This window comes from Gymnoscopelus braueri (assembly GCF_963280865.1).
Source record: "Gymnoscopelus braueri genome assembly, chromosome: 8".
Lineage (NCBI taxonomy): Eukaryota > Metazoa > Chordata > Actinopteri > Myctophiformes > Myctophidae > Gymnoscopelus > Gymnoscopelus braueri.
In genome coordinates, this window is record NC_137609.1 from 19,252,479 (window position 1) to 19,276,182 (window position 23,704).

Consider the following 23,704-nt stretch of genomic DNA (forward strand, 5'->3'; position numbering starts at 1 on the left):
GATTGCAAGAATAAACGTTAAATGTGTGACTGCTGTTTAGAACAAAAGTCTTGTGTGCGTTCTAAAGACTGAAACACAAAACATCTGTGAAATCTGTCTTTATGTGAGGGTTCTGCCAAGTTGTCAACACTGGTTAGAATTTGAAAACTCGTCTAGCAGCAAAGACATGGCAACAGATTGCGTTTATGTAAGTCCCAAACAGCAGTGAGCCAGCAAGCTAATGTTGTGTTAACAATCCAAATCCATTAGCGCATTTTGTTAACATTCCCTGACTAGGCATAGTTAGCCTACAGTAAATCAGTAATTCTCAACCTTTGTAATTTCGAGGACACCCAGCATGATAATTATGCATCTAGGCCATGGACCCCATTCAATTAGATTCGTATCCTCAGAGTTAATTTAACTTTAAGAGTGTACAAATGGAACCTTAATAGATTTGGTTCCATTTGTGCACTCTCGGAATTACAGACCCATAAGGGTCCATTTGGTTCCTAGCTATCAATCATTTGAGTACCCCCTGGAACCCCCGCAATGACCCCTGGGGGTCCTCTGACCTTACATTGAGAACCTAAATTACTAAATGACTGAAATATACACTATAATTTCACAAGTGTTTAAACCCAAAATACTCTTTTCTTTTGTAATATGAATCATAAGTTAATATGGCTCTGATGTTTGCACCAATTTTGCCTTAATATTAAAGTGTTCTGTTTGTCAGCTTATGCCATATCTTGTTCTCAAAAACCCTGATAAGCCGTTATTCTGGTTTTAGAAAGACTGGATAAGTTGCCTGTCATATTCTGATATTATCTGGGATACTGACACAGTCAAACATGTTATCTCATTTGCTGTTGCTCTCTGTGATCTGAGCTTTCCATTCATTCTGAATCCACAATTCCAACCATACAAGTACAGAAGGACTACTACTAGTTACAGGGTTTGATGAGTTGGCACAAGTATCAAACCTCTGGAGGTAAATGAATGCCATTTGCAGCAACCAATGCCTTTAAAGGACCCCAATGGAAACAAGCCAATGGCTTTCTTGGGGTTTTTAATTCCTATTAGCTGACCTTGTATTGAACTGTACTTTCATGTGCTTTTTTCTGCAAACTTCTAATAAAGTATCAATCAATCAATGGTATTGATGACAACCACTAAGATTAGCCACTGTTTTTGGTCATTAGAAATATTACAAAATATTACAAAATAGCAGATCTACAAGCTCACCACGTGTCAATATGCGTTGTGAATTCATCATACGATGTAGGGCTTAAGTGGTTAGACAGCTTCAGGAGGAATGAGTATTAGTTTATTCAAAGGTCCAAAGGGGTCAGACAATCATAAAGGTTTAAACTTGTGTATGTGCAGGTGTCATTCCTATTGACCTACAGTACAGTATGTAGGGCAATATCAATTCTGGCCATCCAGATAAAATGAATGGGACTGCCAATTGATTGTTCCTTAAAACAGGTTGAATAATGTCACAAGAGATGCCACATACTGCAACCATTAAGCCTACATGTATTTCAGTCTTTTCTTTTCTTTTGAATGTATAGTAGTCAATTATGCCTGCACCCTCCCCGCACATTTCTGTGTTGCCACTGCTGTTCTACCCTACTGCCTCACCTGCCAGTGAGAACGAAGCCCACACCAGGACGTATTGCCTTCGTCCTACTCCTCCCGTTCAACACCCCCCACTGACAGGTGCCGCCCTGGCCCGTACGAGTTGCTAGCGCAGCGAAAAAGACCGCCCTCCCCGCCCAGCTTCTCTCCCTCGAACACAGCCAATTGTATTCATATATAGATGCTCGGCCAAGCCAGGTGCACCGGCCTATATGTTTTAACATCTTACTCTGTTCTCTAAATATATTTGCCAACAAAACCATGGTACAGATGTTAATGTCAACAGATCATCAAATGTATGTCTATTCAGAAGTATGGTACACTCCTGTCAAGCAGGGGCAGAAGCAGTGTAAGGCATCCTTCATACAGATTTATTTATTTATTTATAGCAGCTTCAACACCCACCAGAATCTGCTTCAATGAATGCAATGGTGGTCTAATGGTAGAATAATCAAATGCAGAAAAAGAGCATTGGATATATACATTCATATTCATTTCTATTCTTTACACCTCTTTTCATTTGTGCTCTGAAACTGTGCTGTATCGTGCTGCCCATGTGACAACACACTTCAGTGGTATAGTATCGATATATATAAATACAATTGAATTCCCTGTTAGTTGCTCATAATGTTGGTGGCATACTGTAATCCCAGTAGGTTATAGGTATAGCCAATATTCAAAACTGTATGCCAATATGTGCCACAACGTAAAGCTTTCTTAGATTTTAAATAAATAAATAAAGAACAAAATCTCAACAGAATTACAATAAATGCCCACCTCTGCTCTGTATAGCTGCAGCATGGTGTATTCTGTTACTTTGGTTTTCAACAGTGTTACAAGAAAGCATCAGTTTCATACTTGACATCATTTTGAGTGCACTTATCATGTTTAATATATATACTGTCTGGATAGGGCTAGACATTTCTATTTTAAAGTAGCCTACCAGACAACTGTGTAGCTGAGACCATAACTTCACCTTCTGCTTGAGCTCCACCCAAGTGAAGTAACATCCCTATTGATTCATGTGTTACGTTATATCTCCTGTAAAAGTTCCCAAGTGTGTGTTGGACATTTCAAGACCTTGCTTTATTTAGCATGTTTACGACATTAGATATATAGGCTAAGATGTGTGCGTTGAGTTTCAATCAACGGGGTAGCAGTGTTTCCCAAAGAGTGGGTCGGGACCCATACGCGGGTCGCGAACCCATTTATATGGGTTCCGAGCGAATACCCCGTTTTTTCCCCCATGTCCCACAAAAATTCACAATTTTCTACAAGTTGAAAACAAATTCAAACATTTTTCAATTATTATTTTATAAATCCATGAATTGGTGGGAGTAGGTGAAAATAGCAGATCTCTTGTGAGCTTGTAGATCGGCTACTTTCACTAGTTTGGGTCCTCGGGGGAGACATAAAATGTATTTTTGGGGTCTCAAGCTAAAAAGATTGGGAACCACTTAACTGGGTAATAGGCTACTGGCGTGGGGGCCTTGGGTCGCATATTTTCTGCTGAGCTCTTTATTTGCAGCAGCAGCACCATATCGTAAACTGATTTAAAAAAAAGTAGCCTCCCTGATCTTCACAGTCATTAGACTAAAATCAGATACAAGTAAGACAGACAGACCTGAATATTCAGTCAATAGGCCTACCCAACCCCCACTCACACAGTATCTCTGCTCTGAGAACCCTCAATAAGATATTAGCCAGATCAATAACATTCAAGGGCAATGGCAAAAAACGCGAGTTTTGCGATCAGCGCACTAACTTAATTAAAACGCTCTTTTTGGAATACAGTTGCATTAGGACTGAAATGACAAAATAGTATCAGTTGTAAGCATGTTATAATTATGCCTTATAATAAGTCCTGGGCATTTGTGTGCTTGTGCCAGGGAGCATGTGTGTTGTTAAAGAACAAGAAAATCAAAAATCTAAAATATTCCACATTTTATTGCAAGAGTTTTTGAAAATAGCAGATCTACAAGCTCACAAGGCTTCCTGAGCTTGTAGATAGGCTATTTTCAAATAGCCGATGCATATAGGTTTAAAAGTGCTCATGTGGCCCTGCTGCATGTCTTGTCAACACGCGCACACAAAAATAGATCATGGACAACAAATAAATAAATAAATCAAACAGGACTTACTTCAGAACGGCACTGTCCCCCTGTCTCACGGTGATGTTGTCCCTTAATAAAGAATCCCCGCTTTTTGCTGGAAGTCCTGCAGGTACAAGGAACAACAATTTTAGTCCGATGACAACCAGGCATTTCCCAGGTACAGCGAAATAGCCACACATTCCCATGATGTTTGTCTCTCTGCGCAACTTCCACGAAAACTTAAGAAATGTCAAATATTATTCCTTAACGTCTTCCGCCACAAACGACAGGACCGCGATGTTAAAGCTATAAATACTCCTCCACAAGATGCGCTGATGATTGTGGGCGACCTGATTTGCCCCAATTAAACAGGCGCTGAAATGCCGTCTGTCTGTCTGACCGTCCGTTGCGCAAATGTAGTAGAAAAGTATGATCTGCACGCCTTAGGATTTCAGTAGACTATATAATACAGTCTCTCACTGTTGAAGAAACATCTCTCGCTGCCCTAAGAAGTGGCTTCGGTGGAAAAAGCACCGACGGTGTTGTTTGTGTGGGAGAAATGAAATGAGGAGCGTCTCTGATCGTCTCTGGGCTCAAATTGTAATCGCCGTGAAATGGATGCTCAGAGCGCACAGCGCAGAGATGCATCACCCCCAAGTCTCTTGTTTTCTTGATGCCTGGAGGAGAGGAGACTGTATAAAGCTGCCGACTTTCAAGTCAAGTGCAGGAGCTGAGAGACTGATACATGCAGTATAGTTTATTTATTTGCTAACTAGCCTAAAGTTCCTAAAGTATTTACTCCAATCCTCCTCACACGCAGCTCACTTTCCGTAATCACTACAGAATCACTTGAGAGTGTGTGTGTGTGTGTGTGTGTGTGTGTGTGTTTAGGAATAAGAAAACGCTCGCCCCAAAACACAGTCGTCCCGGGGCAATTCCGGCAACCTCGGAACGGTCGTCACCTGGTATTCCTAAACTTAAACTCAGTAAACTATGCCTAAACCTAACCTTATTCCTAAACGTAGCCTCAGTAAAACTATGCCTACACTTAATTCCTACACTTAATTCTAACCGTATCCTCAATACAATAAATACAAGAATACAAGAACCGCTGGGGGCGAGCGGTCAGCGAAAACAAATGGGGGTGAGCGTGTTTTGGGGCGATTCTTCCGGTTACCGTGAGGAGGACTCAGTCTCGTCTCTGCAGTACAGCCTCGTGTCGTGTGCTTGGGTTTGAGCTCAACGATGTCGCTGACAAGAACTCCAAAAGCTTCGGCAAGCGACGCCGTTGTACGGAGAATGAATTGGGCCAGAGTTTCAGCTGTCATCTGCACATAATCATCCCGTCAAGCACGCTTATACACTGGAGAATTAACTAAGTTTAGACGTGTGTATTTCAGGCACACACAATTTCCATTTCCCGGTGACTTTCACCGGTGAGTAGCCTAGTACAGAAACCCGTGCGTCCGTCATTCGTTTATTGCAGCTTGTCAAAAATGTATTTGGAAGTGATGTGCTTAAGGAGGTGGTGGCGCAGAAATCTGTAGCCTACAATTTTATAATCACGTATTAGTGTGTGTGTGTGTGTGTGTGTGTGTGTGTGTGTGTGTGTGTGTGTGTGTGTGTGTGTGTGTGTGTGCGTGCGTGTGCGTGTGAGAGAGAGACTCATTTGAAGGAGGAGGGAGATATATGAAGGAAAATGGGAAAATGGGTAGGATGCTTTGATCTGATGCTGCTGTAAATTGTAAGTTTATGTACGGTGTACTGTGTGTGTGTGTGTGTGTGTGTGTGTGTGTGTGTGTGTGTGTGTGTGTGTGTGTATAAACAATAGGAGGGAGGGCATAAATGACAAATGTACTTTTACTGCATCTTACAAATGGCCCCTGACTAGCCTATAATAAAACTTAAGAGTGGCAATTAACTATGCATCTAACAGAAGCACTCAGAAGCATTAATTTGACCACCAAGAGAAGGCTTGAGGTTATTTCCTTTAATGTTATCGTAATCATGACTTTGTCATGGTATTTGATGGAATGCTTCAGTGAAAACATTCTGGTCAATTACATGTCTTGACTGGAAAATGATACAAGAATGACACTTTGCATCATCATACAGAATATGCCTGCTGTTAGTGATTTGCATTAATTGCATGTCAAATTAATCTAAAACATATTTTTTTGGTTAAAGCACTTACTATAAAAGAGAAAGGCATCATTTAGTCATCAGCATGTGGTATTTTTGTATTTTAGTGCAGGATTCTGGTTAATTGCTAAATTGCAGCACAAATGTGTTAAAACCAAGTCTATCCTCTGGCTAATTTCTATTACCCCTATTTCCACCATTATTGTCTCCGCCAGGCCGAAGGCATGGCGAGAGAGTATGTTTTACCCCCCGTCCGTCTGTCCGTGTGTGTGTGTGTGTGTGTCCGTCCGTCCGTCCGTCCGTGTGTCCGTCTGTGAACAGCTACTGTAATCTCCGACACCGTTGGCCCGCTCGCTCCGAAACTGTGCACACACACTCCCTGGATGCCAATTCAGAACCTCTGCCCCATTTTTCACATAGCCCTGTTATAGCGCCACCAGGAGGCCGATTTGTGCAAAACCCATTTACTCCTACAGATTTTATCCAAACGTCATGCAAATCGGTACACATTATCTCTATAGTCATGTGATCAACACGGATCTGTCCGATTTTCCATATTCCATCCTCATTGGCTAAGGTTGGCTTCCAAAGTTTGCAGGATTGGTCCGTTTTGAACAAAATGCCTCAAATCATGAACGCAGCTTGCGATTTCCGTGAAATTTCACACGCACATTCCCACTAGGCCGAGGAAGAAATGGCACCCTTTTCACATTGGCCTGTTATAGCGCCACCAGCAGGTCTAATCTTAGCAAAACACACTTTTGGAACAAAAGCCTCAAATCATGAATGCAGTGTCTGATTGCCGTGAAAAGCCTAAGAAGAAATGACACCCCTTTCACATTGGCCTATTATAGCGCCACCAGGAGGCCACAATAACGTACCTGACCTGGCGGAGACCTGTGCTCCGAGGAGCACTTTTTCTAGTTTTTTTTATTTTTTACCAGGTTGCCAAACCTGGTCTATATCTACACTCGTTAGTGGTCACTTTTTCCCCATTGGCTGGTCCTTTTGCGTGACTTTTTCCTCATGGCTGGTCATTTAGCCCATGAGTGCTCAATGTCCTCTCAGAATATGGGATCTAAAGACGACCCGCAATACTGTGTTCGGCCACTGTATGTATCTGCAACCTGGTATAATATGACTGTGTCATATTTCTATTGTTTTAGTAAACCCCATGCATGTCATTTTCAAGGGGGTCCTCAACACAGTTGGATACAGAAAATACAGCACATGAAACAATACAACACAAATACTCACACATAAAGGCGTAGCTACTCCCACACACACCGATTACCCCAAAAGTGCCAATGTACACCTTCGGTGACAGCTACACTGAAGAGTTAAACTTATCTTCTAATGCCTGAAATGAATGCCCAAACATTAGGATTGATTAGATTAGAGGATAGAGCTGTGTTTGTTTTGACAAGAGACCCACACATTTACCTAATAAGCAGTTGTTGAATTTATTCAGAGGTTGTTATTGAGAAATTATGATGATGACTTGGGCCAGAAAATTGGGCTAAGATAAGAGTTAATTAAAACTAGCCTGCAATGCAAAACAAGTCCTGTCTAAATGCACATGTTAATGCTTTTTAAATTAAATCCTCACCGCTGACCGCGGCGGAATCTAAAGATATGTAGGCTTAATAAGAGCCAAAGGTGTGTCTGTGTGCGTGTGCGTGTGCGTGCGTGCGTGCGTGCGTGCGTGCGTGCGTGCGTGCGTGTGTGTGTGTCCTCACCACCCTCATCTCCCACCACTCCTAGGTGATTAACCCATTAAGACCTGGAACTGTGTCATTTTTAGTTTTGAGCTAAAAAGCTTTATTTTACATTTTGGCTATTCAAAAATAGCTCGTAGCGCGGCACCGAGTGCCGCGCTACGAGCTTGTAGATCTGCTATTTTTGAAAAATTGTGAAAATGTGTGCAAATCTTTTAATATATATATTTTTAAAGCGAAATTTTTTAACTCAAATCTTTGCTTCTGGGGGTCCCTGTAAAAAAAATATTTTGATGGGGGTCCGCGGCCAAATACATATGATTTTGGGGGTCCTTGACATGAAAAAGTTTGAGAACCACTGATATAGAAACATAGGTTTTTGAGAAAACTGTTGAGATTTAGGAGACATGCAGAATCGGCTTCAGGTCTCAATGGGTTAAGGTGCTATACCATTTGGTCATGCAATGTGATTTTGTAACACCCTGCCAGGATAACATTGTGGCTACTGTTAACAATGCTCTAGTCTATACCGATATAAAGGCTATAGTAATTACACAATGAACGAGCAGAAACCTTATGTATATCTAAAGTACCTATTTCAACTATGTTTTTTTGTCAATTAATTACATACTCCGTTGTAAAGAGTGTTGCACAAAAATAGCTGATCTACAAGCTCAGAACATGATACGTTGTGAGCCCGTAGATCTGCTATTTTCACTATTTTTCAAAGATTTTGAGCTTGTGACTAAATAATAACTACATTGAATCCATTGGAAGACTGTTTTTTTTTCTCGATATCCATGAAAAGTAACGGTTTTGGACATGCAAGGTTTCCACCCGACAGTGATGATATATACCTATTGTGCACTCAAGCTCTTGCAATGTTATTTTAGGGGTTGTTATAAGACTGCAATCCATTCAATCCATGTCATATACAATAGGCTGCAGACCCTCATTGTTCTGCCCACAGAGGGTCAGGTGCCCCTGGCCACCTTGCCAGACCTCCAACATGAGCAAGGGTGCCATGCATGCAGGAATGACAAATTAAAATGGCATTGATTGGTGGCGGTGCACAGCCTGTATACGAACCTTTCATCTTGCACAAAATAAACAAGGAAAAGAGTGTTAAACTGCCATTGCTATATACTAAGAGTGCACAGTGAAATCCTCAGTGTTCATTTAACTCTAAAATGTAACCAAATTGAGAAATGGATCATTTAACACTGAGGATTTTACCGTGTAGGCTTGGTTACCATGCTTAAGTGGACGGAAACAAGAAAAGAAAACTTATATCAATGACTTTTTGACTGTTTGTCTGTGCTAACACTTCCTCATAGATTTTATTGCTCATTATTTTACTTATGCATGCAATGACATTCACTTAAGTTCCTGCTGAAGCAACATTTACATTGGACACTGACTGGTATTCAAATAATGCAGACTCATCTTTATTCATATCATGACAGGATGCTGTCTCTGCCCAGTTTAATATGATGCTCTATAGCCAAAACAGGCATTGGGAACTACTGGTTGAAAAGTGTTTATTGGATATATCCATTACATAACATAATATTGCATTGCCACTAATTGGAGGACCTAAGTCAGTAGTTAAGACACAGTATTTGTTTATAGTGCACAATTGACAGCATTTGCTCTTGGGGAAACAATCTAACTGTTTTCACAGTGATATAGCTTTCCCCTAGGAAAGCTATATGTGACTCTCCCCTTGATCCAGACTTCAGCTGTCCCCACAGACTTATCAGAATTACTTTCAGATGTTTTTCAGGCATAAAGAATAAAAGCTTTTTTTCCTCTTTTTTTCTGTAGCCATCCTTCCAGATTCAAATGGGTTTATTTTGTCACTGACTCAAACAAGGACAAGCAGCGAAATGTTTGAGACAAGGTATACAGTGATCGCTCTACAGGTGGGTAAGTCATAAATACAATAATATTTGTCAAAACAATTATATGTATCAGTCTGTATGGTAGAGTTTTTTACTTTGTTAATACAATACAACTAGCACGTCTGCAGTTAAATAAATACATGCTTGTATATGAGCAATTCCTGGAATGACACAATACAAGCTTGTAGATCAATCTTTTTGCTATTTGTTGTGTGACCAAGTATATAGGACTTAAGTAAGTGTTAAGGGCTTATATGAGTAACTTTGGTATCTGTCAGATCAAGGCTTTTCTCTGCTAATGTTTAACAGTCTATGACTACTGTAAGTTAGCCAACGTGTGCTCGCCACAAAAACATGAAATATTTAAGAAGCTGGCACATTTGATGATCCAAATGTTCAGACATCTTGTATATCAATTGGTGTAATATTCTCACTGCTTTCAGCCGGCACATGCTCAGCAGATATGCTGATACAGTCTATCAGAGGCTCTCCAGCTGACCTCTGCATGACTTTCTGTGAGGGTGTGCACATGTCGGCCACTGATACAGGACATATTATTTATGATCTTAACCCTTTGTTCAAATTCCTCTAGCTCAGAAATCTAAATGTGCTCCAAAAGATTTGAAACAGCAGCCAATTTAAGCAACTCTGTTCATTCCAAGGTGTTTAGCATCCAGTAGTGTTATAGCAGCTGGTTGACGGTCGCAATTCAACCCTCCAGCAATGGAACAATACTTTTATTGTTTATCGTCTAAAACATGAGAGATACGTAATGATGTGAAAGGCACCAACAGACATTTAAGTGTGTCTCTAATGTAAAGGGGAAAAGTTGTATAGTGTTCAACAAGAGTAGGAATAATTGCACAAATGTTAGACATCTTTCCTTCCAAAGTCAGATGGTATAAAAAAATAAATATTATTATGACTATTTTGGATGTCACACTATTACATTTTTTATGTTTGTCCCTATACTGCTGAGGAGGCTTTGTGAGTACAAGAATGTCACTGCCTGCAGTATTGCCACAGTACATGTGGCACAGAAAAACCTTGACATGTTAACTTCTGTTTCAGTGTTACTGAAAAACAAAACACCAAGGTTTACAGTTCTCTGACTTGCAGCCATCTATCTTGATATAATGAAATCTGGGATTAGCACTAACTGATTGAGATAATGATGTCATCAAAATGGCATGTCTGCAATTACCAAGGAGGAAAGACCCTTAATACGTTTACAGTTTAAAAAAAAGTGATAAGACTAATGGAGAGTTGGAGACCTACAGTATAGTAGATAATCTCCCAGTGTCATTTAATTTACCACTACAACCCATAGGTTTTATGTATGTTGACTCTTTCTCCTGATGGAGAGAAGTAGTAGCAACAATGTCAGAAATACAATAAAGATTTTGACACATGAAGTGTCCATTCTGGGGACATTTATTGACATCGTGTCCTATCCAACACCATTGCTGGCATTTCTCAATGGAAGAGTAGGGAGACCATCTCCAACCACTGTTTTTATTATTTTATTTATTTAACTGCAGATGTTCTAGTGTAGTATTAACGTACGGTACAGATTGCTTAAAATATAATTGTATTTATTTTAAAAAAAGTTCTGTATTGTAGCTTTAAACCAACAACATTTGAAAACTAACTCATCTGTAGAACAATCAGTATAACCTTTCCCTTGGCAAAACACAAAATGCTAATTTTATTGATGTCAAAGCACTTTAACAACAAGCATCATATTGTATCAGGAGAAATTCACTCTGCTAACTGCTCCTAGAAAGAGAGTTCTGGCATGATTCAGAAAGATAGAGGTAGTCCCCAGGGACAAATTCCACATGTCTGCTTTTCTGCATTGAAACTTATTGTCAATTTCCAAAACGCTAAATTGATGATTTGTATGTATGCAAATGTAGTTTGTATTTAACCCTGAGGTTATAAACAATTTAGATAGTGACAACAAATTAGCAAAAACTGAATTGAGTGTAGCAGCTCACAGTAATGCCTATTTAGGCAGAAACTGTCATCCCAGAGATGGATTCCCCTCACTTCAAGGTGAATGCAACTGTGAGAGCAATTTCCATTCAAATATTACTCAAATGAAACTAATATCTTCGGATAAAATGAATCAACCACTCAGATCAAATTTGACAATGACATATGGATTGCAGTTAGGAAACTAGGGAAAATATATACGCAACGAGGGAATATCTCAAAAGAGGTTATGCTCAATTTCAGATGGTTAATCGTCCAATTTCTAGGCAGACAGGAGCCAATCAGGTCTTATCAATAATGAATTAGTTTTCAGGGCCAGTACAATTGCCTCCGATTTGGAAAATGCTACCAGTGTACGTATTAAAGTGTGTGTATAGTTTTATAAAAGCCCATAGGAGATTTTTCAATGGTGGATTTGTGGCATATTCATACTTGCTTGGTAGTATATGGTGCTTTTTATTCTATGATCCCCTAGGTAGTCGTACAGTAGGAAAATACTGTAAACCATGGCCGAATTACACACACATACAGACACACACACACACACACACACACACACACACACAGTAATACTTCTCAATTGTTTGATTGACCAAAAAAGTAAGCGATAGAATAATACTTAGTAAATGAATAGTTGCAGCCCTAGTTGACAGCATATAAGAACATAAAAAGGGTGCATTTGTAGCCTATACTTCTTGAATTGAACCTGACAAAGGTCCATTATGATGGACACATTGTTTCTTTAAAGATGTATTGGAGCATATACAAGTGTGCAGACTCTGTCCAATTTACTGAACCTCAGTCAAGAACCCTAGAAACAGGATGTGTGAATGTCTATTTTCACACTGTATGTGTATGAATCCTCTGAATATACCAGTGATTCTCAAAGTGGGGTCCGGGGACCCCCAGGGGTCCTTGGTGGGGTTCCAGGGGGTCCCCAGGAAAATTGGTTAATATAGCATCAAAATCAGTTTAACCACTTTAACCCTACAACACGTTGCTGTGAGGTTGTAGATCTGCTATTTTCTAAAAGAAATCTAGAAAGAAATTAGAACAATTTGGAATATATGTGAAACATTTTTAACTACACAAATCTTGTATGGGGGACCCTAGCACAAAATCTTTTCAGATGGGGGTCCTTGGCCAAATACATATTCAATTGGGGGCACTTGACATGAGAAAGTTTGAGAACCATTAGGATATGCAATATTTTTCAACACAAGAAGTGTCCCACGAATCTATTGCGTGTTAAGTAGCGTTCTTAACCCAGTTTGAAGCCCATAATTATCTACATTGGATTGGACTTTTAAAATTATATCTATTCATTTTATTATTCCACTGCCTATTGACCTCCATTAACCAAATGAGCCCTGGTGTTCCTACTCTGGGCATGTCATAAGAGGCGAACAGTCAGTGAAAATAGGTGAACAAAATAGCAGATCTAAAAGCTTGCAAACACATCGCAACATAACGCTTTGTGTGCTTGGAAATTGGCTGTGAAATTCTGTTGAAAGTGCTATTTCTAAAGCACATACTGTATTCATTAATGACCAGGCTGCATCAGGTAGGTATACAGAGATGAATAAAACAAAAGGCAGTTAAAATAATACAACATCCAGATTCAAATGCTCATGGCCTTTACCTAATGCACTTTTGGCATTCGTGTTGAAAAGCAATTACATTTGATGAAAACCATTTGCTCAGATAGATATATACAAATGTATGTTTATGTTTAAATGTATGTGGGCATACCTGTTTATGCACTTACATTTAGTCCAGTAATGCCCTTTGCCATGAAACAATCTGCTCATAAAAATGCTAAACTATGCTTTCATTTAACCCACAATGTGAGTCATATGGTCTTTTGATCTGTTAAAGCTCTAATTAGATCTTTAATTTTAGTGTCGCCTTCAGGCCCAATGGGGCAAGGTTAACCTTGGCTCCATTTATCTTTCTGTTTTGTTTAATGGCTGCACTGCAGTGATTTCAACCTTTTTTAATTTCAAGGACCCCCAGTTTGATATGCATTAGGCCACAGACCTCCATTTGGGACCCCAATCGACACTATACATTCCTCAGAGTTAATTTAACTGAGAGTGTACAAATGGAACCAACTCAGAGCCCGATTTTGAGAATCAGTGCGGTACTGTACTTGGAATGGATGCAAATTGACATTGGTAAGCACACACAAAAAAAAGCAGACGAAAAACTACATTTCATGCAGATATGGGAAGATAATATTGGGACTGAACATACTGTAACCATATGCATGGGGTATCACTGACACATACAACTGATATAACAGTATTGCTGTCATTTCCGTTTCAATTTCAAAGTGCCAATGACTAAGGACAAATCTCTGTCTTGTGTAGACAATAAAGTTACATTGATTTGAACTGAATTGAAACAAGACTGCGTCTAATAAACAGCGTGGCCTCCCACTTCATGTGGCCAGTCTATCATCAATCTATGATAAATGACTCCATATTTGGGAAAGGTTTCAGTCCGATCAGACCCCTGTTCTCTTCCATTATACATTAAAAAAAAATGATATACTTTTTTTTAATATATATATATATATATATATATATATATATATATATATATATATATATATATATATATATATATCCTATGTTAAAATTGTTTACAAACACGGGCGGTGTTCCCAGCACCGCCCGTGTCTGTTCTGAGGAGCGCTGTGGTCGGCCACTGTGGCCAGAATATCGGGAGATCACCAGACATCCAGAGAGCAGAATCTGTGACCGCCCCTCCAGAGCATGGGAAGCGATAGCGGACGATGGGAAAAGAAGGCTGCCAGTCAACCATTCGAATCAATTGTCAAAAAGTCACGTGAAAGGCCCACATTCCGACATGTAGATATAGGACTTGGGGAAAATGCATGGAGGTACGTCTGTGGCCTACTGACAGTGTGCACAAGACATTTGGTGCTGATCGGTCCAGTGGTTTGTGAGATTAGCCCCAGAGAGACAGACACACCGACAGACCAATTTGTAGACAAGCCGCCTGGCTTGCCTCCTACAGAGACATGCTGTAAAGAAAATTAGCAATACCCGACACTGTATATACACAAATATTCTGGAGAGTTAGAAAAATATGTTCTTCAGATATGAGATGCTATTACAGACAGGCTAATAAAGTGACTCATGATTTATATCTGTCCCTATCACTTTCTGTCTGTCTCGTTACTGCACCTATCACCCTGTCAAACAATAAAGCAGTAAAATTAGAGACAAAGATAGAACACACAGATATGAAGACCATCTGTGCAGGGATATTTCATACTGCTGGAAATGTGGTTGGTAATTGTCTCTTCAAACACCTCAACAAAATGATTAATCTTTTGTTAATATATTGGATTACTTGCAGCAACAGTTAAGCATATTAAGTCATTATGAGGAAGTTTTTTGCCTTCCTTAGAGAACAGAAATCAAATTCCTCTTTTTCACTCATTATCATATTCAATTAACTCAGCTCAATAAAGGTGATTGTTTATTTGTATACTTCACAACAGCACCGGCAAATGGTTCACTAGGGCATTACGATTCATCCAACAGTTTTCTCTTTGGCCAACCAATTTCTGAGCTCACTGTATAAAAGTCTGGAGGGCACAATTACAACAGGCAATGGAAAGGAAAATGCTGGCATTGAGAAGAAAAATGAGGTTAAATCTCACTCATTTTTTTCTTATCTCTGGAGGAGAGAGAACCCTGAGAATGTACGGTATATATTTCCCATGTTACAAGCTTACATTATATTCCACTCACCTCAACTTTAAAGCCATTTGTACAATGCCATCTCAACCTGGTATTTCTTATTGGTTGCTGTTATGTACATGAAATAGGGCCTGGAGTGTACGTTATCATTCTGTGAAATCACCATTCTTTTCTGAATCTTCACATGCAAATGTCTAAAGTTTCAAATAGCAACTACAACAATAATGATAATCATGCTTATTATGATAGGTAATTATTACAATTATAGCAATAGAAATTATATCAGTAGAGGAAGTAATTGCAGACAAGATAGATGCAGGACCAATGATTGAAGACATTAGAGATGGTATGACTCGATTAATTCCAGACACTAGATCTTAATTAACTTGGCATAAGCATACAGATGATTTGTGAGCCAGTGGGATTTACCCAATGAGGATGATTGCTTAAAGTAGATCTGCTCCCTCACCATTCATTTTCTCAGATTATTTATTAAGGACCAGAGCAGGTCCATCCTGACTGAGATCAAGACTTCTCCTCAAGAGCATTAAAAATATGATTTCAAAGGTTTGTGTTAAAGACAGTGTTTTTTTTATTAATAAGTTAAAGCTCTATATTTTGATAGTAATAATTGCTTAAGAGTGTTTGTTCGGTACCAGGGTTCTCCCCGTCTCTCCAGGTCTTTAATAAACAGAAAATACATGTTCAGGTGGGCTGCCAAATTTGTCTGCTTATTTATTTGTGTCATCACTTCCAATTTCACTTGTTCATCCTTTATCCTGTGTGAGTTCTCTATTCTAATTGGATGAAATTGGTATCCCGACCAGAAAATGCAATTACTGTACTTTTTACTAAAGAGTTGGAGAGACGGGGAGACCGCTGTTCCTGAAGGAAAAAACCGCCCTATAGCATTGATAACTATCACAATATATTGAGCTATTTAACACTTATTTTAAAATAAAATAACAATATTTATTTTAAACCCCCAGTCAGCCCCAAAATAGCACACAAAAAAAATTAGCTCATCTACACAAACTCAACGTGTTGTGAGCTTGCAGATATTTGATTTCCGTTTTACCTTTTGTTTAGTTTTTTAGTTTATTGAGCATTTTCAGCCATAATGACCTGCCCAATAACGCCAGGTTGAAAGTGGTAAAAAAATAATGTATAATAAAATATATATATTTTTTCCACGATTCAACAGTATCCCACATTCTTTGTCTATGCTCAGTACTGTATAAGAATACATCCCAAAAACTAAAATTCATCCTAGAGTCAACGGAGTAATTTCAGGGCCAATGTGTTTCCTCTGAATGGTATTACAGAACTAAGAATGCAGTGGGGCTCTTTCAATTTCCTGTTTTTAACAAGGATGAGTCAAAAGACCTGGAGGAGAGATTTATTAACCTTATCAAAAGCACAAAAAAAAAGAGGACAAATAATCCATTCTTCTTCCTCACTGTGCCCCTTCAGCAGAAAAGCCCTGGGGAGTTGTATAAAGGGTGCTAAAAAGATGATGTGAGAGAGTGCTAGAGACACAATAATATTATGTTCAGAAGCGGATTGAATTCTATTGTTGCCATCACATCTGGAAAGAGAGAGAGAGAGAGAGAAAGAGAAAAACATAACAAAAGTTGACCTGATCGGACAAACCATAGTTGTGGATTTAACATTCAGGCATTTAGCAGACACTCTTACTTATCCAGAGTGACTTACAAAAGTGCAAGGTCACAGTAAGTTCCATGACCATTAAGCATAAAGTGAAGTAGATGGGGTGTAGCTGTAGCAAATATCAGTTGCCTGGAGAGGCAACAGGAAATGTCACCCATTGGGGCATCGGAATTGGGAAACTTTTATCCATGGCAAAACGTTCCATCAGTGTTCTCTAAGAATAAGTGGAGCTGGTCTACACTGAGGACAAGAGTCAGTGGTGTCAGTATGAAGATCAACAATGGTAATGGCAAATTGCCTGACTTGTACAATAATATGTTGCTGATTGGAGGAGTAGTATGAATGAATGGTTTTATTTCTGTCTTAGGCGATGTAAAATAGTATACAGTTACAGTTAAAACCAGAACAGCGTATTGCCTTGAGGGCCTACCTTCAGGGTGAAGATGTCTCCTGCCTGAGGGAATTAACCCAATCCAATCATATCATGGCATCATTGCAGAGGAGTGTGGTAATTAGATCTATTCAGTTTAGACTACCACAGCTCATGATGCTGTGAAACCGTTTTGGATTAGCTCAACCCTACTGATATAGTGCTATTAGTAAATCAGGATGGCCATCTCTGTCAGTGCAAATAATGTGACTGCTTCTTTGAAAGTGTGAAATAATTTATGTCACATCAAATTAAAACATTCATGATCACATCATCGCAAGCTATGGCTTTCCAAGATGTAAAGAATTTAAGAATGTAGTCTAAACTGTGACAACGTGGGAAACAAACGATGACCATGGGCAGCCATAGCTGAATGCTAGAGAGGCCTTCTGGGAATCAGGTTTGCCCCCTGGCCCAGTCTATGTATTGAAGTGTCCCTGAGCAAGATACTTAAATCCTAAGTGCTAGCTGGATGCTGTATTAAGGAGCACCCACTGCTCCTAATAGTTAGGATGAGTAAATGCAGAGGACAAATTTCACGTATGTGTAAATGTACTGTGACAAAAATACCCACTTTGCCTAGACTAAACTTTTTATGCCCAAGGCACACACACCAATGGGCAAGTCAAAATCTCAAGGCCCTCCTGTATTCATAGCAAAAATAGCTAAATGGTTTTGGAAATGTGTGAGCTAAATAAATAAAATAAGCACCAAAACAGGGATGCCAGGTAAAAAATATATATTAAAAAAAAATAAAAAAAAATATACACACAAGTGTGTAATTAATTCATGGATTCTTAATTGTTGAGGGGGTACAGTATATAGATAGAAATTGCCTCTGTATTGGGAAATGAATGCGCACAAGTTGTTAAGAGTCAAACACAGGAAACGATGGGATCTTTGAAACGCTAACATTTAAATATTTTCATTTCATTGTCTCACACACTCCCTGAATGCCAGAGCAGAACCTCTGCCCCAAATGTTTCACATGGGCCTGTTATAGCGCCACCAGGATGACGATATTTGCTCAACTTTTTTTTAAAATATATTACTCGTACATATTTTGTCCAAACATCACGCAAATCGGTACACAGTATCTCTATAGTCATTAAACTAAACGGGTCTTTCAGACTTTTCATATTCCATCCTGATTGGCAAATTTCAAACAAGCTGGCCCACAATAACCTACCTGACCTGGCGGAGAGCTGTGCTCCGAGGAGCACTTTTTCTAGTTTTTTTATTTAACTTACAACACAAATACATTATGTTTTGTTCTCTAGTCAGACCCTATCCCAGAATGCATTGCATTTGAATAGGCTAGTGCTACCTGAACTCAGGTGAGAAAGTCTCCCTTTGTTAGGAGGAAAAGCATGCAGCCTCTGAGGTCTGGATATGTGAAAGCTATATAGGGAACACAGTTACTCCTTAAAAAATGTCAGAGATGTCTATAACTAAAATATAGTACTGCACGTATCATTTCACTCACCCAAATAGATCCATAATCTGGCTGGCACGATTCTCCTATTACACAAATATTTATTTTAGACATAGTATAAGGGAAGGAGGTCCGGCACACTTGGATCAATGCAAGTTCATGTAATAATAGCCAAGGGTTCGGTCAGATGACCTTCATCAGGGCAGAGCCACCTTCACAATGAAACAAGCCCATAAACAAGCAATCAGCAATGAAATTACGCCTGTGCTGTCTTACTCTTGCCCAAATGGGAGATATAGTTCAGCAAACATTTAGTTTGTAGTCCTCTCTAGATGCACACAAATGGCTAACTTGATGGAATACATGAAGTACAGTGTGCAACTGATGAACTGCCATATCCTGGCTAATGCCTGGCTAATGTCCTGGCTAATGCCTGGAACGATAACATCTCTCACGAGAATAACAATGGCGGAGCGATCGTGCATACAAAATGAGTCGTTTTCCCCAGCGTAAAAAGTTTCGGAGTTATAGGGGTTTTAGAGAAGGAGATAGAACGGAAGCGGATGGGAGCCATGTTTTTTGGCACGGTGATCCATCTGTCCTTTCCTTCTCAGAATCACCATGGGTGATTCCAGAGCTGCTCCAGCCCCTCCCGTGTGGAAAAAAAAAGAAAACACAGTGTTCGGCACCGAAGCGCTACTCTGTGAAAACACGGTTCAGACCGTGTTTGGCACCTGATGTGTTAATATTGCTCCTACAGATTTTGTCCAAACATCACGCAAATCGGTACACAGTATCTCATATAGACATGTGATCAACACAGATCTGTCCGATTTTCCATATTCCATCCTGATTGGCTAAGATTGGCTTCCAAAGTTTGCAGGATTGGTTCGTTTTGAACAAAATGCCTCAAATCATGAACGCAGCGTGCGATTTCCGAGACATTTTGCACACACATTCCCACTAGGCCGAGGAAGAAATGCCACTCTTTTCACATTGGCCTGTTATAGCGCCACCAGCAGGTCTAATTTAGCAGTGTCCGATTGCCGTGAAAGGCCTAAGAAGAAATGACACCCTTTACACATTGGCTTATTATACTGTAGCACCACCAGGAGGCCACAATTACCTACCTGACCTGACGGAGACCTGTGCTCCGAGGAGAACTTTTTCTAGTTCATTTTATTTCAGACTTGACATGACAGATAAACCGAGGGTTGACATTGTGATGTTATTGCACCATCATATGAAAGACTTTACAATCAGCTCATTTGATTTAACAAGAGTGGTAAGTCTGCCTCTTTAGTAGGACTAAACCTGACTTGATATGTATGCTTTGCATATAATTCATACATGCCAATTTCAGTTTTGACTTTTAGGTGAATGATAGGATAGATACAGAACAAAAAGGGATGCACGCACATCTCCATAAAAATTTGCAGGTGCTGGACTAAAAAATACACACCATAGAAAGAAGAGGAAGTCCGCACACTGTTGACGCTCCAGCGACCACAATTTTATTTAAGGCTCACAGCACACAACGTTTCGACCCCTTCGGGTCTTCATCAGGTATACCTGATGAAGACCCGAAGGGGTCGAAACGTTGACCCGAAGGGGTCGAAACGTTGTGTGCTGTGAGCCTTAAATAAAATTGTGTTCTCTGGAGCGTCAACAGTGTGCGGACTTCCTCTTCTTTCTATGATAGGATAGATAAGCACTTGAAGATTCTAAACTGCATTTAGCTCTTGTTTTTAACCTAAATAATTTCAGACATAGTTTCTGAGCTCTGCTGTGAAATGTGTGGCCAGTTACATATTTCTCACGCTGGGTCAGAATGTATACCCTAGCATTCTTTTGCACAGATTGAGGGGAGTGATACAAGGGCAGAGACGGTGAGCTAATATCAACCCTACGGATATAACTGTTTTCAGATCTAGGGCTGATAGAAGCTGACAGTAGCTGAATCAATGCAAGCTAAAGTAAAGTGCCACCAGGTGCTGAACTGTCACTGTGACCTTGCCATGGAAGGAACTCACATGGCGTGGGTTGTACACGCATGTTGTGGGCTGGTGTACAAACCATGGCTGACTTCCCAGCTCACTGTGTACACAGAAATATATCACTATCTGCTTAGGCCCGATTTACAAAAACAATTATAATAACTCTTGTAAATTATACAAAAATATTATATATTATATGTTATAATATGTCATACAACTGTACTGTTCTGCTATTATGTTCTGTTTTAACAAAAGAATATTGTATGGTACATGTCATTTCATGACACAGCTGTATGGTTGTAATTGTCCATGAGCTACATATGTCACTTCCGCTTGACGCAACTACTGTAGTAACGCTGAGGAAGGCCGACATGCCGAAACACCTGTTTGGTAGACAGCTGCTGCGGAGCTTCATCATTATTAAAGACTCGTAAACTTCTCCTGAGAGTGTGGATGTTTCTTCCTTACTATTTCTCAAAACTAAGCAGTTCTTATTCGAACACATTAAATAGCTGTGTAAGGGGGTCTAATAAGGGATACAGACTGCTTTTTTACCACAGCGTGGTGCCGACATGCACCACTAGTGATGGTTGAACCCTACTCTGTCCAGAGCCCCTTTAGCTTTATACTTAGGTTTATCCTACTGCACAGCACATACAGTATGTATCAATTAAACCATTTAAGTCTACCATACCAGCCCAATTACTTTATGTAATGACTGGTATGTTTTTTTAAACAGCCAATAAAGTATTCTATCTATCTATCTATCCATCCAACTCTAATGGCATGGAAGGGGGGGGGGGGGTTCCTTCATTTACCACTCATGGTGTAACCAAAAACACCCATAACAAATGGATTAAGGAATGAATGACACAAAACAACCTGGCACATGAATCCCTAACATAGTCCCCAGAACACATTCCCAATGCACATGGCCCCTTACAGAACCAAGCACACCCCGGGGCATCCTGGGAAATCTTCCCCACCCACTGATAGCCGGGGCTGGATATATGCACAGGCATTCTAGGCACATGCCACTAGGGGGCCCAGACAGAGGGGTAAAGCATATCAAATGTCTATATATTAAATGATATTTAACATATCAAATAAAGGCAATTAAAAAGTGCTCTAAATTTGTATTTAAATGCTAATATATTTACATATTATTTATATAGACCTACAGTACACACACAATGTATGGAATTCAGCACCATGGACAGCACTGTTTTTCGTGGTTGCAAATAGAACTTTTGTAGCTAATTCCATTCTCCCCCCATTAAAGCAATCAGGCAGAAGAGCAATGAGAGGAGAGAGAGAGCGAGAGAGAGAGAGAGAGAGAGAGAGATATGTTTCTACGCACCTACCCCTGCTTGCTGATTTTACAGTCTGCCTAGAGTAATCTATCCATTTAATCCGGCCTTGTACACAGTCCCTACCTGAGGGATTCTACTGTCCCCAGTAACCCACTCACTCACTCACTCACTCACCCAACCCCATAGTCCCGGAGGTGCTGGTTCAACTGTCTCTGTCTTTCTGGTGTCTCCTAGGGAGACACATCTGGTATGGAGTGGCTTTCCTCCTCCCCCCATTTCTCATCTGCCTCAGCGAGAGGCTGGTACGGTGCCAGTCAGTCCTGGTGAAGGACCACCTTGCAGCCCCCACACCTTGCAGCCCCACCAGTGGGACCTGGTAGACCACATTCGACAATTTGTGCAGTACACGGCTCAGGCCACTTGCTGCTAAGCTTAGGTGACACCCCCTTCTCCTGAGAGAGGTTAAACACCCTCACCAAGGCCCCAGGAGTAAAGTCCACATTTATCTGGACGCTGTTCACCTTGCATGCTCTGGCCATAATGAGACATCAGCTGCTCTACTATGTAATATGATACATTTGCTTTGTCAAAGTGCACCACACGCGATGTGCACTACAATGTTATAAACGGATAAGTGCAATGAACCGCTAGCATTGTAGCTATACATAGAAAAATGCTTAGCTACTGTTACATGTTTTATTGTTCTAATAAAATATATGTATGTACAAAAATTTGTCATGTTGAGAACGGCGTGGCTCCCATGTAGATCTCAGACGGCCAGCCTGTAACATCAGTCGTCTATGATGTATGATGTATGACTCCAAATTTGGACAACGTTTCAACCTGATTCAAGCCCCATTGACTTCTTCATTTTTTATTTTGTGGGCCATATTTATATTTGATAGCCATAGTGGAGAGAGACAGGAAACAGCAGGAGAGATGGGCCGGATTTGAACACAGTTCGGCTGCGCAAGGACTGAACCTTAATGGTATGTGCTAAAAGAAAAGTTAAATATTTCATGTGAGTTGAGATTTAAATGAGTTGAGCCTATTTGCAGTGTGCACAAGTTTGGCACAGATTGATCCAATAGTTTGCAAGATTAGCGCCGGACAAACACACAGACTTGATGAAACTATTCACTGACACTTGAAAGTAAGTGACCAACCCATTCTCATTCCCAACTTGTCAAATATGTCCACTTAGTCAAGTACCCCGGACGTCTCTGGCCGACGCCATGAATGCCCTGTAGCATCATGTTTACGTGTGCAGTAGTCCAATACACTTCTATAGAAATCTCATGGCATCGATAATTAGATGCCAAAGACATCAGAAGCTTGATTGATCTCAGCGTTAGCTGTTGACATATTGCTTCAGCCGCCTATTCATATTGCGTCAAATGGAGGAGGATGAAGGCAACAGTTCTGCCTCTTCATGTTCAGCCATATCCGCGGTACGGCTGAACATGAAAAGGCAGCATCATCGAAAACAGGAAGAAAAACAAGGTCTAGTAACAGATTCCCTGTGGATCTCGTACTTCATGTGGCCAGTCTGTACTATGACGTGGGGCTCCATATTTGGGCATTATTTCAGCCCGATCTGTTCATGTTCATGTCAATATTTCACAAAATATTAAATGTGTGGA

The 23,704-nt window shown here is 40.0% G+C and overlaps 1 protein-coding gene across 1 annotated transcript in view; it reads right to left on the bottom strand.

The window, feature by feature from the left end:
* Positions 1 to 4,176, bottom strand: part of opcml (opioid binding protein/cell adhesion molecule-like) — a 182,457-nt gene extending 178,281 nt beyond the window's left edge. The window contains exon 1 of the mRNA XM_080436391.1: positions 3,765 to 4,176. Within this exon, the coding sequence (XP_080292517.1) occupies positions 3,765 to 3,922 (158 nt within the window). The 5' untranslated portion in view covers positions 3,923 to 4,176. The remainder of the gene's footprint in view (positions 1 to 3,764) is intronic.
* Positions 4,177 to 23,704: the final 19,528 nt, after the last annotated feature.